Source organism: Copadichromis virginalis, linkage group LG6, assembly GCF_057382275.1.
Source record: "Copadichromis virginalis isolate Kocher_CV1m ecotype Utaka linkage group LG6, C_Virginalis_male_GT1.1, whole genome shotgun sequence".
NCBI classification, from domain to species: domain Eukaryota; kingdom Metazoa; phylum Chordata; class Actinopteri; order Cichliformes; family Cichlidae; genus Copadichromis; species Copadichromis virginalis.
In genome coordinates this window covers 32827700-32841074 of record NC_140623.1, presented here as the reverse complement: position 1 = coordinate 32841074, position 13375 = coordinate 32827700, and the positions used below count along the sequence as shown (strand labels likewise).

Below are 13375 nucleotides of genomic sequence, written 5' to 3'. Positions count from 1 at the left end.
GGGGGCCGATAGAGCATTAACAGGGAAAAGGGGGCACAAAGACATACTTTTCTTTCTTATTCTCATTTAAAATGTCTAGCTTTTAATAAATAATTATCCGAATCTTACACCCAAAGTTTTAATCTGATGTAAAATGAATAGAAGTCAATTACTGTATATAGTGACTATTAAGTCTAATATACCCTAGTAAGCTATAGTACTTTTTCCTTTGGGAAGGTACCATCTGTGCAGTCTGCAATTTTGTTGAAGAAAGATGTTGAATCTATTTAATATTTCTTGAAAAATAATTGATTTCTGTGCATTTTTTTTCACACTGCATCAAATTAAGGTTGATTACGTTGATTAAGCATCATGAGGTGGAGCGTGAGGGGTGGTTCCCTATTTTTTATTTATTTATTTTTGTTGTTGCTGGGAGTTGGAACCCTATTAGTTAGGTTGCTTAATATTTACGCTAAGTACTCTTTAAAATACCAGAATAGGGAGGATGGTGTAGGTTTAAGTTTATTAGATTGATCAGTATTGCTGAACTATGAAATTTCTTTTTTTTGCATACAGGTATAACAGAATAGCTTTAGTGTAGTTGTTGTTTTAAACTTGAGTATGAACTTATACAAAATGCAGCAAGATATTTTAAAAAAAACCCAGTTTTGTTGATTAAAAAACACTATATCGGATTCATATCGGTATCGACAGATATCCAAATTTATGATATCGGTATCGGTATCGGACATAAAAAAGTGGTATCGTGCCATCTCTAATCTGAAGATGATAAGAGAGAGCTGACAGAGGAAAAACATGAACTCTATAAAACCTGTATGGTAAACACATGAAGAGATGCAGGCAGAGGCAGCTTTTTTAGGTTGATGTGTTTCATCTTGTCCCTGCCACTGTCTCCGAACTTCCTGCGCAGAGTTTTGGCCAAAACATGCCTGATTGAAGTTTGCCCATTCACAGCAATCTATGTGTGCAAAGCGGCAAAAGTTATTTAATGACATTAATATTTATATTTACTCACTCACCAAAATAAAACCATTTTTAACAAATGTATTTTGCCTTCAGGGTTCACTTAAGCATGACTCCTAATGGATAAAGGAAAGACTAAACTGTGAAGCGCTTCACGAGCACATATTCAACTTGCAAAAATGTCTTGTTATTTTAATAAAAACCTGAATCCTGGTAGCGCAAACACTGAATAATTTAAAACTTGATGCTGCATGTGTTAATTTGAAAACTAAAAGAACCCCTGAACTGTGACTGTGCACGTTCCGACAAACACACGCAAGTACCAAACATTACCAGAACTTAATTACTGCTACAGTTCAATGGGAGGGAGACGACTGAGGTAGTAAAAAAAAAAAAAACTAAGAAAGGAATGAAGTTAGCCCTTGGATATGAAAATATATACCATAAATTACAGGGTCATAAAGTCAAGTTGACACTGCAGGGTGATATATGGCTACATCTGGTGGACACACATTTCCTGAGCTTTACGTTTGAGGTGGAGGTATCGTTTCATGCAGGTCACAGAAAAAAGTAAGCCTCACTTCTCGACATGTTGCACACGCAGCTCTAATACCAAGACACATGGGCACATGTAGCGCACTTCCACTAAGCTGTTTTCATTATTTGTCATCTGTTTCATACAAACATCCAGCTTCTGCATTCGTGAAACCAAGCTGGCATCACGTTTGAAGGCTTCAACTGTCACCACCAAGTCCCTCTCCATAGACCTCTTCCTGGATTTAAGGCAAAAAGCCTTATCTTTCCTCTCTTGTTACTTGACTCTCCAGAGTGTTATGAGAAATGCGAAGAGCACTTGTCAGCGTTCTGTTTGGATGACTAGGACCCCTTAAGTAAACTATTTGCAGCTGGAAGCCATGCACGGCACATGGTTTACATTTTAACATGGGCAGCTATACGCTGAAAAGTGTTAGGTAATGAGCATAAGACTTTACATTTAAAGAAAGAATAGAAAATAATCAATGCTGTTTTCCTATTACAGACTTTATAAGTTGAGGTTACATGAAAAGAGGGAGCTCGTATAAACATTTACCACTCACTGTGGTATTCTTAATTCTTCACTCCTTTTACTTTGGCATGCAGGAATTTAACCTCAAATTTCACAATGTTGTTTTCCAAGTTTTACCAAAGCAAAGAAACCTCTTTATTTGGCATCCCTTGTGAGTTATGAACAGAAGATTAACCTTAACCAAAACTATTTTCCCAACTGATTCCTTCACGTGAATACGATCAGAGGCCCCACCAACTAAACTTAGCTAGTATTTTATGGAAAAAAAAAAAGTTATTTCACATGTTTTTCTTTTCAAGGATGTATTTCAGATTTCTCTTGACAGGATCACAAAAGTGAAAGACCTAGAAGAGATCTGTTTATTTCACTGAAAGCAATAAAGCAACTTCCTGAAGGATCAGATGCAGAGCAGCTGGCAGGAATTTACTTTTTTCCTCAAGGACACTTCAGCGGGGTAGATGATTGCCAGCAAGAGTGCTTGAATGCTGGTGTTCTAGTTGCAGTTGCACCGATGTCACGAAGCCAAACCAAACATTAGCACGAAGACATCAAATAACAGCAGAGCGCTCGCAGCCTTACAAGATCTGAACCCTATTCTTTGCAAAGACTAAGGGGGGCCTCTCAAGACTGTTTCATACTTTTTCATTTGCATGCTTCCTCCAACCGCAGCAAGCGGATATTTAAACAAGGCAGCAGTCGGGCTTTAAAAAAATCTCCTGTAAATATTCATTTTCCTTCCCAAACAGATGCCGCCTTGTGTTAATCCAAGATTAGTTGATTCAAGCTGAATTTAGAGTGAATTTCAAAGCAGCATCGAGCTGAAAACTGAGCTGGTAATAACTGTGTCTATCATTGTCTTACATATGTGCTGTCTCACAAGAGTCAAGACATGAAATTTGAGCTGCACATACACGCACACATGCAGACCACAATGCCAAGAAAAACTGAAGACCTGGAGAGGTGGGTTGTGTTTCTGTCAAGTCTGTACAAATACGAGAAAAGACGTACTTTATTTTAGGTAAAAGATGTATTCTCATATTCAAAATATAACTTACGAAAAAGTAGTGGTAGTAGTGTTTCTGCTTTTTACTTATTTAAAAAGATGTACAGAAACATGCCAAAAATGAAGTAAAAGTACTTTTTGTGCAGAATGATCTCGTCATTGCTCTCCTGTTGTGGCACTTGATCAGAGCATCAGTTGTGCTTCCTCTTAGTTTTTGTTATATAGTGTTGTGAAAAACTCTTTGCCCTTTCCTGATTTCCTTTTTTTGTGCATCTTTGTCACGCTAAAATGTTTCTGATATCAAATTAATGTTAATAAATAAATAAATGAAAATAACCAGACTTAATAGGGAAAAAATATTAAGGGAAAAAATCTATCCAAACCTACCTGGACTTACATGAAAAGTAATAATTGGTTCTGCTATACTTGGCAGCAAAAACTGCAATCAAATATTTTAAATAACTGGCAATGAGTCTTTGGCATCATCGTGGAGAAATTTTGGCCGATTCTTCTTCTCTGAATTATTTTAATTCAGCCACACTGGGGTCAGTTTAACATCACAAACCGGTGTCTTTTTTAACACTGGGTCAAGTAGGTTTGGATTGCTTTTTTCCTCTTAGTAAATGAAAACATCTTTTAAAAACTAATTTTAGTTTTATTTTGGCTATTTTTGTCTAATATTAATTTTTTTGATGATTCGAAACATATGAGACTAACAAATATGAAAAAAACGAATAAATAAGCAATTTAAATAACAAACATTTGGTGTATACCACTCACGGTGATTTGGTATCTGACAAAAGCTCAGGCTAGAGTGTTCAACCTATGTATGATGTCTATATGAGGAAGTGTCCTTTATATGGGCATCTTGGACACACATTTGTGACTGTTCAACCCTTCTGAGTGTAAGGGGTAGCCAATCAGAAGAAGGCTTAGTTATAGTAGAGGAGCCAAACGAGCTTCAGACAAAGAATGAACTGTGGGGCTACACCAAAATCAAGTATAAGATAAATAAGGACTTCTGCAACTGTGAATAAATATTTGGAGACTCCTCAAGTACTTGAGCAATTGAGTAAATGTACTTGCTTTTCACTACTTGATTTGGTAAAGTACTAACATATGTTACATACTAGATAACTAGCAGCTAATCAGAAGGGCACTTATTGCAGAAAGTGTGATAGATGATTAGTTTTTAAGTCTTTTTGCCTTTAAGGGGAGCTCTGAACATCACAAATGGGATGAGCGAAAAGATGCTTCACTGCAAAAATGTCCCACAGACCTGTAAACATGCATTAAAATGATTGGAGCTGATGTTTTATTTATTTTACCGTCTTCTTACTTTACAAACAGTTTTCATTGTGTTTTAGGCTGACAAGAAACTCACAGAAGACCACATGGAGAGGGATTTATGTGAAAGACTTTTGTGAAACAGCCAGAGTAACACTGAACACTGGAATGGAAAAAGTGAATCAGTCATGCAGTGAAATCCCTGACAGAAAGAAAATTGTCACTGAATAAAGAGAAGCTTGATTCAATTAAATGTTTCACAACTAGTAAATGAATGAGAACGGGTATTTAAAATGACAACCTCTTTTTCACACAACTGCAAGATTGGAATTAATTAGTTTGTGGCTTTGCTGTTTATTTTAACAGACAAGCATGATTGTGCCTGATGATATGATACGTTTTATATTAGTACCTGTGGAAAAACACTAGGGTAGCTGCTAGTATGTCTGATAAGATGAAACACATTGCCCTCTAGAGTTAGTTTGCATGCATGCATGCAACTTTCTGGTCGCTTCATGAACTCATAAAAGATGGACAGCATCTGAGGGAGTCTCCTGGGGTCAACAGTTTCTACATCACACAGACAGGAACAGAACAAAATATGGGTAAGTTTGCCACTTCCACAGCCATCCCTAGTCTTATGCATGCTGCAGGAGGGGTCTTTAAAACTTGAATATGCTGTTAGGATACAGTGTCAGCCTTGTTTGTTTGTCCTGATAGTTTCAGTCAGATGAGAGAAAAAAACTGTCCACTTTCGTCTGATTGGCCTATATTTATTTATTGAGCTTTAGTTTTGTTTATATAAGTCTGTAACGTTCTGCCTGTTTGATTATCTTCATACATGTAACCCCAGTTAGTTCTCAGTGTCAATATATGCTCATACATTCCTTTAGTCTTTGTTGTCACTTTTCTCATGTGCTACCTTGGTGCTCTGTTTTCCTTGGAACCTGCTCTTTGCTCCTCTTGTTCGCAGCCTAACAAAGACGCTTTTCTGTTGTTGAATCTGCTTCATCCACATCCAATTCTCAGCACATCAGTTGCAGACAGCAACCATGTGTCGCAAGTTTTTGGGAGAATGATTGATATTAACCCAGACATCATTTTTAACTTTAAAATACAATTCAGTGTCAGTGTCTGCCTTAAAAGCCAATCAATGCCCAGCATGTACTGTAATATAACTCACTGGTGCTTGGACTCAACGTGACTGGTATTAGGTGATGAAAGTTAAAAGTCACTTTGCTTTCACAAAAAGAACCCACATATTTTGTGCCATGATTCAAGGCTACTACTTTTGACACTTGAGAAAAATGCTTAAAAGGATAAAATGTAACTTGCACCGGGACTGGCTGGCACAGGCGTTCACAAGCTGATAATTGAAGTTTGCCGTGCGGTGCTGTCCTGAGTCTTTCTGTGCTGCTCTGTTTGAAACAAGTCTTTAGGCAGCTATGGAGTATTGGTCATGTTAAAAAATGAATTTTCAAATAATAGCTATTACTTAATTTCCATAAATTACTGAGTTTTCAGTCATTCTTTTTCTTGTAAGAAGTAACATATTTTATTATATATATATATATATGTATATATATACATATATATATATATATATATATATATATATATATATATATATATATATATATACACATATATTTAAATGTATATGATGCATCAAATCTATTCAGGTAGGTGAGCTTAATGTTCATCTTAAAAAAAACAACAAACACAAAATAACTATATCAAAAACACAGTCAGAGTAAGTTGTGTTAACGCAGTAGCCTTGTTAGCGCCTTCTTCTTTCAAAGAGACACTTTCCCTTCATTGATGGCATCATATAATTCATCAGTGACAGGCTGATAATGTCCAGCACGACTGTTCAGAAAATAAATCTTTTCACTCGAGTTTTGTGGCTTGTATCCTTCCTTCTGCAGCCGTGTCTTCTGAATTTTGAAAGTACCTGTGAACAAGATAAAAAAAAAAATATATATATAGTTTTTATGTAATTTTATAAAATCGCATTGCTGTTTGAATGTTTTTTCACTGATGTTCACCTGTAGTGTCAACAGACGGCATGAACCGAAGGAAGACAGGGCGTGCGTAGGAGGGCAAAGCTTTTTGTACACCGATCAAGAATGCATCAAGGTCCAACTGGTTTCCCTCCTGAGCTATTGCTGCCATACCGGCCTTCCCTTCCACACCTGAACACAATAAAACACAGAGTATTCATCAGCTTTTGAGTCTGTTTATTTGCCTGAAATGTGCCGATGAAATAATTCATTTCATCCATACCTGGCACAGACACTCCATAGACGGCAACATCGGTGTGTCCCAGTAGTTTGCTGAGGACTCCCTCCACCTCTGTCGTGGAAACGTTCTCCCCTCGCCAGCGAAAAGTGTCGCCGCTGCGGTCCATGAAATACATGTAGCCATAATCATCCATCACCAGTATATCACCTAAAGCACAGACAGTGACAGAGCAATAAAATAATCATCATTCTGATCGCTGAAAATGAATGACAGTCGTGAAAAAGAACGTATTCACAGGACTGGGAAATACTAAGTATACCTTTACTGCTTCCATATAAAGAAATAAGCAGCAGCCAGATGCTTTTTAATTTTGAAAAAGCCAAAGACTCTACAGGCTTTAGTTAGCATGTTAATTAGATCAATTAAGAGCAAGTATGGCTAATTTGTAAAGGTTACCAAACAGAAAAAACCCCTCTTCTCTCTAAAAACAATATGACACAGCTTAGGTTTGCAAAGCTGCATCTGAACAAACCTCAATACTTCTGGAATAATGTCCTTTAAATAGATGAGATCAAAGTAGAGATGTTTGGCCGTAATGCACAGCACCAGTTTTAACTACAATCAGCTGTCAAGTACCATGGTGGAGGGGTGATTTGGGTTTGTTTTGCAATCACCGAGCAAAATCACTGCTCTTTAAGGCCATCTGTCTGACAACTAAAGCTTGGCCAAAGGGCCACCATTCCAAGCACATTATTAAGTCTGAAAAAATCCACAAAAAAAGAAATCAAGGTGTTGTAATGGCCCAGTCAAAATCTAGACCTCAACCTGATTGAAATTCCATTGTGGATGATAGGAGAGCTGTAAACAAGCCAATGAACTGAAGCAACTTTGTAAAGAAGAGTCAAAATTCATCCAGAACAATGTGAGAGAATGACAACTCACAAAGCCAGAAAATGACTACTTTCAGTGAGGGTTGAATTCACGATTCACAAACTGCTTGAATGAAAAAAATGACAAGCTTGCTCCTCACAATGCACCATCATCTGGCTTGGAAACTGTCATAGCCAGGGAGCAAACTTTCATTGCAATCAATGATCCTTGACACTAAAGTTGATGTTTGCTCTGTGAAAAAAAACGATGTCTGTGGTGAAATTACAGATGCAGCAGCGAAAGTGTTCCGAATGGGACTTTCACTGCTGAAAATAGCGGCAGTACTGGAAGCAGTCCAGTCGTGTCATGATCATAAATTATTTTCAGTTTTCTTATGAAAACAGAAGCCAATTAAAATGTGTACTGCATGTAAAAACTATAAACAAAGGTAAAAGTTCATATGGCAATTTAGCATCTGCAGCTTTCTTTTTCTGGATACCTGTGAGATGAAGCATGTTCGATATTATAAAACTGGAAATCAAGAAACAGACAGTCCATCATTATTATTCTGACTAACATTAAAGAGACAAAATAAAACATGCCTGAAATATAAGCAGAGTCTCCCATCTTGAACACATTGCGAGCGACTTTCTTTTTGGTGGCATCCTGATCAGCGTAACCGTCGAATCTTCTGAGCGGATCGGTGTGGTTGATGTGTCCCACTAACATGCCTGGCTCTCCTGCAAAGATGAAAGATTATTTTTGCATTTGTTTCTCTGTATTGTAGCTTTGCATGTATGTGTGTGTGTGCATGGTGTTACCTGGCTCACAGGGTATACAGAGGCCTTGTGAATCCCTCAGTAGTTCCTTGCTATCCTGCTGCACCCTGACCAGTCTGATGGGATAAAAATTTGGTAGGATGCGACTATTGAAGCCACACGCCCCGACCTGGATGTGCAAACATACAGTATAGCAGGTACGTAAAAAAGATGTTGTGTTTTAAATTCTTTAGCTTCCTAAGAAATCAGTAAAACAACATCCAGGTAAGCATACCTTTCCATCTATGTTGAGCAGGCTGCAGTTGCACTCTGTGGCGCCATAAAATTCCCCAATTCTTTGGATTCTAAATCTCTTGACAAACTCTTCCCACACCGAGGGACGGAGTCCATTACCGATGGCAACACGGACCCTGTGACGAGCCTCTGATTTTCCAACAGGCTGGGCCAACAGATAACGGCAGATCTCTCCTATATATTGGATTACCTATGTGTGCGCACAGACATAGAGGTACAATTACACACTAAAACCGAATCGCAAGTCTTGTTTATAGAACTGGCTCAAGAAAATCAATAGGACATTTGGCCTGTGGCTAGGCACAGTTATTGCACCAGTGTGTACTCACAGTGCAGTTGTGTTTGACACAGTCATCCCAAAAGTGACTGGCTGAGAATTTCCTCCTGATTACAGCAGTCAAACCAAAGAGCAAACACTGGCCTAAACCCATGATGTTCCCTGTAAATATCCACATGAACACATGAGCACATACAACAAGGATTTCTGTGAAGCAAATATATACTTGTAAACTTGTTCTTTCTTTTACATATTGGCAGAAACAGTATCCCTCCTAGTCAACCATGCCAGCCATTTGAACAGTGTTAACACTTGAAAGCATGAAAGGTGAAAAGCTTTTCAAAAGACATTTAGACATTTATTAAAATTTCACTTATGAATATAGCTTGATTTTGCCTTGACAGTTACCAGTAGACCTCTTTTAGACCTCTCATTAAAAGAAAATTGCTCAGTGGGTAAACCTAAGTCCTTGATTTTGAATTATGTTGAAGTGAAAAACTTTGTAATAACCTAAAGATGATAACATTTGCCCTTTTTTACTTTTACTTTTGAACCAAGTTTAAAGAATTTAAATTTAAAGTTATTCTTGTTTGTAGTTTTTTTTTTTTAACCCATGATGCATTCTATGCTCCCCTGTCATCATGTTTACTGCTCACCTTCATGTTTCAGTCATATGTAGCCTATTTTGTTTACTTTCTTTTTCACACTGAAGATTAATTTTTTCGTGTTTCTTATTTCACTTTCTGCTTTTTGTTGCTAGCCTGTACCACCTGTACCTCTGCCTGCTTCCTGTCTTCTCTTGGTGTGCGTGTCTGTCCTATGTCAGTTTATTGTCACATTGTCTATTTGTTCAATGTTTTTTTTTATCCTATATAAAGCGTGTTGAGGCAGCTGTTGTTGGAGGTTTTGTTATGATGTCGGAGACTGATTGCAAATAGTTGAGCCAACTGGTTGCCCAGAGATTGAGCATGCAACACCCTCAACTTTGGACAACCACTTCTGATTGCAAGACAATTCCACAGGTCAATTGGTGGGGCAACCTGCCTCTGAAAAACTGCCGTCCATCTGCAGTCACTTGCAGACAAATTGGGAAATGTTGCCAATAATCAGTCTCATTAACAAACACAAACAGATTGCTAACAGTGAGTCAGTCTCAGCTGATAAGCGGAGCTTGTCTGCAGCACATCTCATTCAACTGACTGCTGGCTGCTTTTGATCAAGGTTTTCAAGCATCTATGTCATTTTGCAGCTAATCGTTCTGTAGCAACTGAATCACTATTTCTCGAGGAATTTCTGAATTTCTGTTTGAAATCTTTGAGGTTCTGCTGGATTCTGAATAAGTTGTTCACATGACTTTGTCACCAATGTGATGCTCCAAAGCTGCCAGAGTTAGTCCCTGACTGCAAGGCAGCCTTTCCAGAGGCAGTGAAATTGCAAGTTCATTGCACACAGTTGCAATAACTTTAGTCACGCTCCAGTCTCCAAACACTGTTGTCCTGAATGTGACTTTAGGGTTCTTCTTCTTCTGCCCTTTTTGGTATGGATTCATGTTGTTTTCTCTTTTGAATTTTGGTATGTTTGGGGATTTTTGTATCGGCCAATAAATAAACTTTTTGTTTATTTTTGCCTTCCTCCACATGCTGCATTTAGCCCAGAAAATAACATCACTAAAAGTCCAGTGAGATGAATGTCTGACTTCAGGAAAAAATGTATTTTTAGTATAACGATAAGATTTGTAAACCTCAAATAGATTTTACCATTTATCAAAGCCAATGGAAGTAAAAATAAGTACTTTTTAAAAATGGGGTAATATATTATGTTAAAATAGACATAATAACATAAGAGCTATGAAGAATGATTCTGATTGTTATTATAATGACATCATGCTTGTACAGATGTGTAAGAGTGGGAAATCTTACTTTATATTGATTTTAAATGTATTTTGAAAACATGGATGAGAAGAAACAAGGCCTACCTGCAGAATGATAGAGAGGAAGGCAGTTGTAGATGATGTCATCAGGACGTAAGCCAAAAGAATGAAAACCAAAAGCTGCGATGCGGTAATACCTGACAAAAAAGAACAACAAACTAAGTGACAGAAGTCATCATCATTACTTATGTCATTATTTAAAGGATTCTCTTAAAAGTGCAATTTTATGACTGAAATGTCGTAGACATGTCTTACAACAAAATTCAAAAAGTTTTATTAACTGTTGATAAAACTGTTTAGGTCCCTCAGTGGACTGCATCACCTTTGCAGATGTTTCCACAGATAAACTTACCGACTGTGCACCACTACAGCTGCCTTTGGCATTCCTGTTGTACCAGAAGTGTAGATGTAGAAAAGCCTGTCTGCAAATACAAAGAGAAGAAGAAATTTCCATATTGCATTCTCAAAACCTTTTGACGGTGTTTCACATGGGTGGCATGCACCGTGACGCTCCCGTCATTCTTTACATATTTTTTTGTTACTCTGTTTTCTCTCCGTCCCATACAGGCTAATCAAGTAAAGACTTGAAGCGTGTCAACAGAGGAATGCTAAGCAATAACAAAGACAAAAACAATACCTTTGTTAAAAATAAGAGAACAAATGCACAACAATATAAACGATTGAATTGAACATGGCCAGAGTTGTATTTGCATGCATTATATAAAATAAAAGATAAACATTGTTCATAGTCTTGAACTTTGTAGTAACTTGATGATGATTCTTTCCATTTTTTTCCCATTTTTTTGACACACATGTGAGCTAAATTAGAAAAGAAAAAATACGCAAGACAGCCAATTTTGGCAGTCGGCCATGCACTCTAGCAGGCAAAGACTTGCTAAGGACAAGAATGTGTTGCAATCAAATCTTGTAAAATGTCAAATGCAGCATACCCCTACCCACGTGCACAAATTCTACAGAGCCTCACCATTAAACTCTTTCCTTATCTTGTAGGGTGGTGGGTGTGTGGGTGAACGGGCCAGCAGAGAGTCCAAACTCTGAACCTGAAGCTCATCCTTGTCTTCCTGCTTACCAGTGCTGAACAAAACCATGCTGGGCTGTAACATGCTACTCACCTCTGTTACAGCTGGAAGACAATCAAAAGTGTGAAAAATGTAAAGCAGGCAAACCAGCACATGTTTTATTAGCTGTTTTATTCCACCTCTGGCCAAATAAGCTCTGTATTTATCTTATAAATAAAGTATATTTAGTTCCCACCTCCAGTCATCTCCGATCCAAACACCATCGCTCGAGCTCCAGAAACACTGAGACAGTGTAGCAATGACTGCTGTCTAAGGTTGTAGTTGATAAGAGCAGCCTCAACACCTATTATAGCAAAACCCAGCCATAAAGCTGCCATTAAAGGCTGACTTTCCATGTACAAAGCCACCACATCACCCTCAGTCCAGCCCTGAGCCAAGGCCCAGTGGGCCACAGCGTGGCATCTCTCCTGTAGCTCTCTAAAACTCCAAACCTGAAATGAAATGAAAATGCAAAATCAGTCATCTTAATTCAGTTTATCCGCTGTTTTAATTAAGGTGCTATGTTTTCTTTCTATTTGTTATTCTTGATGAGACCTCACCTCTCCTGTGGCCTCATATATCAAGGCGGGCTTGTCTGGGTGTTGTGTCACTACCTGGGCAAACAGGGCAGGGATGGTTCTTCGGTTTCGACGATGGTGATACATGGAAATTCTCACTTTAATTATAACAGCCAAACACCTTTTAGACACAAAGAAGAGGAAAGGAGAACGGTGAAGGGCATTTGCAAACAGGAACGGACCAGCATAGAAGCAAATGTGGGACAAGCCCATGCAAACTACCTACTTACATGAGGTCTCTTTTAACAGTATGCAAAGCTATATGAATGTTCTTCCAAGATCCCATATGGACCAAGCACAGCCCTAGCCCCACCAGCAGACTGCAGAGCCAGGGGAAGGAGCGCAGCCACACAGTGCCCAAACCAATGAAGCTCAATATGACACCGATCTTTCGCTCCATGATCTTATCTCTGAGAATACAAACAATGACTTCAGGCACAAAAATCATGAAAATACACTCAACTGAAATCTCATGAGATGAGGCTTACCTCTTAAAGATTCTTAATTATGATAGTCCAAGAGAAAAAAATGGATTCAGCAGCAACAGTGTGCTGTGACGAGTTAAATGTCAGCTTCACTGTTAAGTTGAGTAACAGCACCAGAAGCAGCTCACAGAGCTGTCAGATGTTTCCAAAGCCAGAGGTGAAGTGCCTGATAAGAGGCAGCACGCAGCAGAGAGTTGCACAAGTTACAACCCATGCAGTTCCTGCGTCACTGCAGAGCCAGTGTGATTCATTACTCCTGAATCAAAGTGCTTCCGGTCCTGTTTATAAAATCAGAAATGTGTGATTTAATGAGGAAAATTATTTACTGGGTGCATGCATAGGCACAATTTCTTCATCTGAATAACTACAATAGATTACTCACTTACAATCAAGGAAGAGTTTAATCATCAGTATTTATTATTTCCCAGAAAGGCTAATGAGCACCAAGGTTTTAAAAGCAGAGAGAAGTTCAATTTTATTGAATGTGTAGAAGTTATAACATTTGAATCCATTAAGTGTA

At 38.1% G+C, this 13375-nt stretch overlaps 1 protein-coding gene across 1 annotated transcript; it reads right to left on the bottom strand.

The window, feature by feature from the left end:
* Nucleotides 1-5955: 5955 nt before the first annotated feature.
* Nucleotides 5956-13006, bottom strand: LOC146708174 (long-chain fatty acid transport protein 1-like). Its single transcript, XM_085459944.1, has 14 exons — nt 12859-13006; nt 12601-12780; nt 12353-12491; nt 11989-12244; nt 11699-11857; nt 11066-11135; nt 10759-10850; nt 8836-8945; nt 8487-8696; nt 8255-8381; nt 8036-8173; nt 6606-6770; nt 6368-6514; nt 5956-6273 (listed from the first exon to the last, which is right to left on the bottom strand). The coding sequence occupies exons 2-14, from the start codon at nt 12768-12770 to the stop codon at nt 6116-6118; spliced, it is 1941 nt and encodes a 646-aa protein (XP_085316070.1). The 5' UTR covers nt 12771-12780; nt 12859-13006; the 3' UTR covers nt 5956-6115.
* Between the last annotated feature and the right edge of the window lie 369 nt (nt 13007-13375).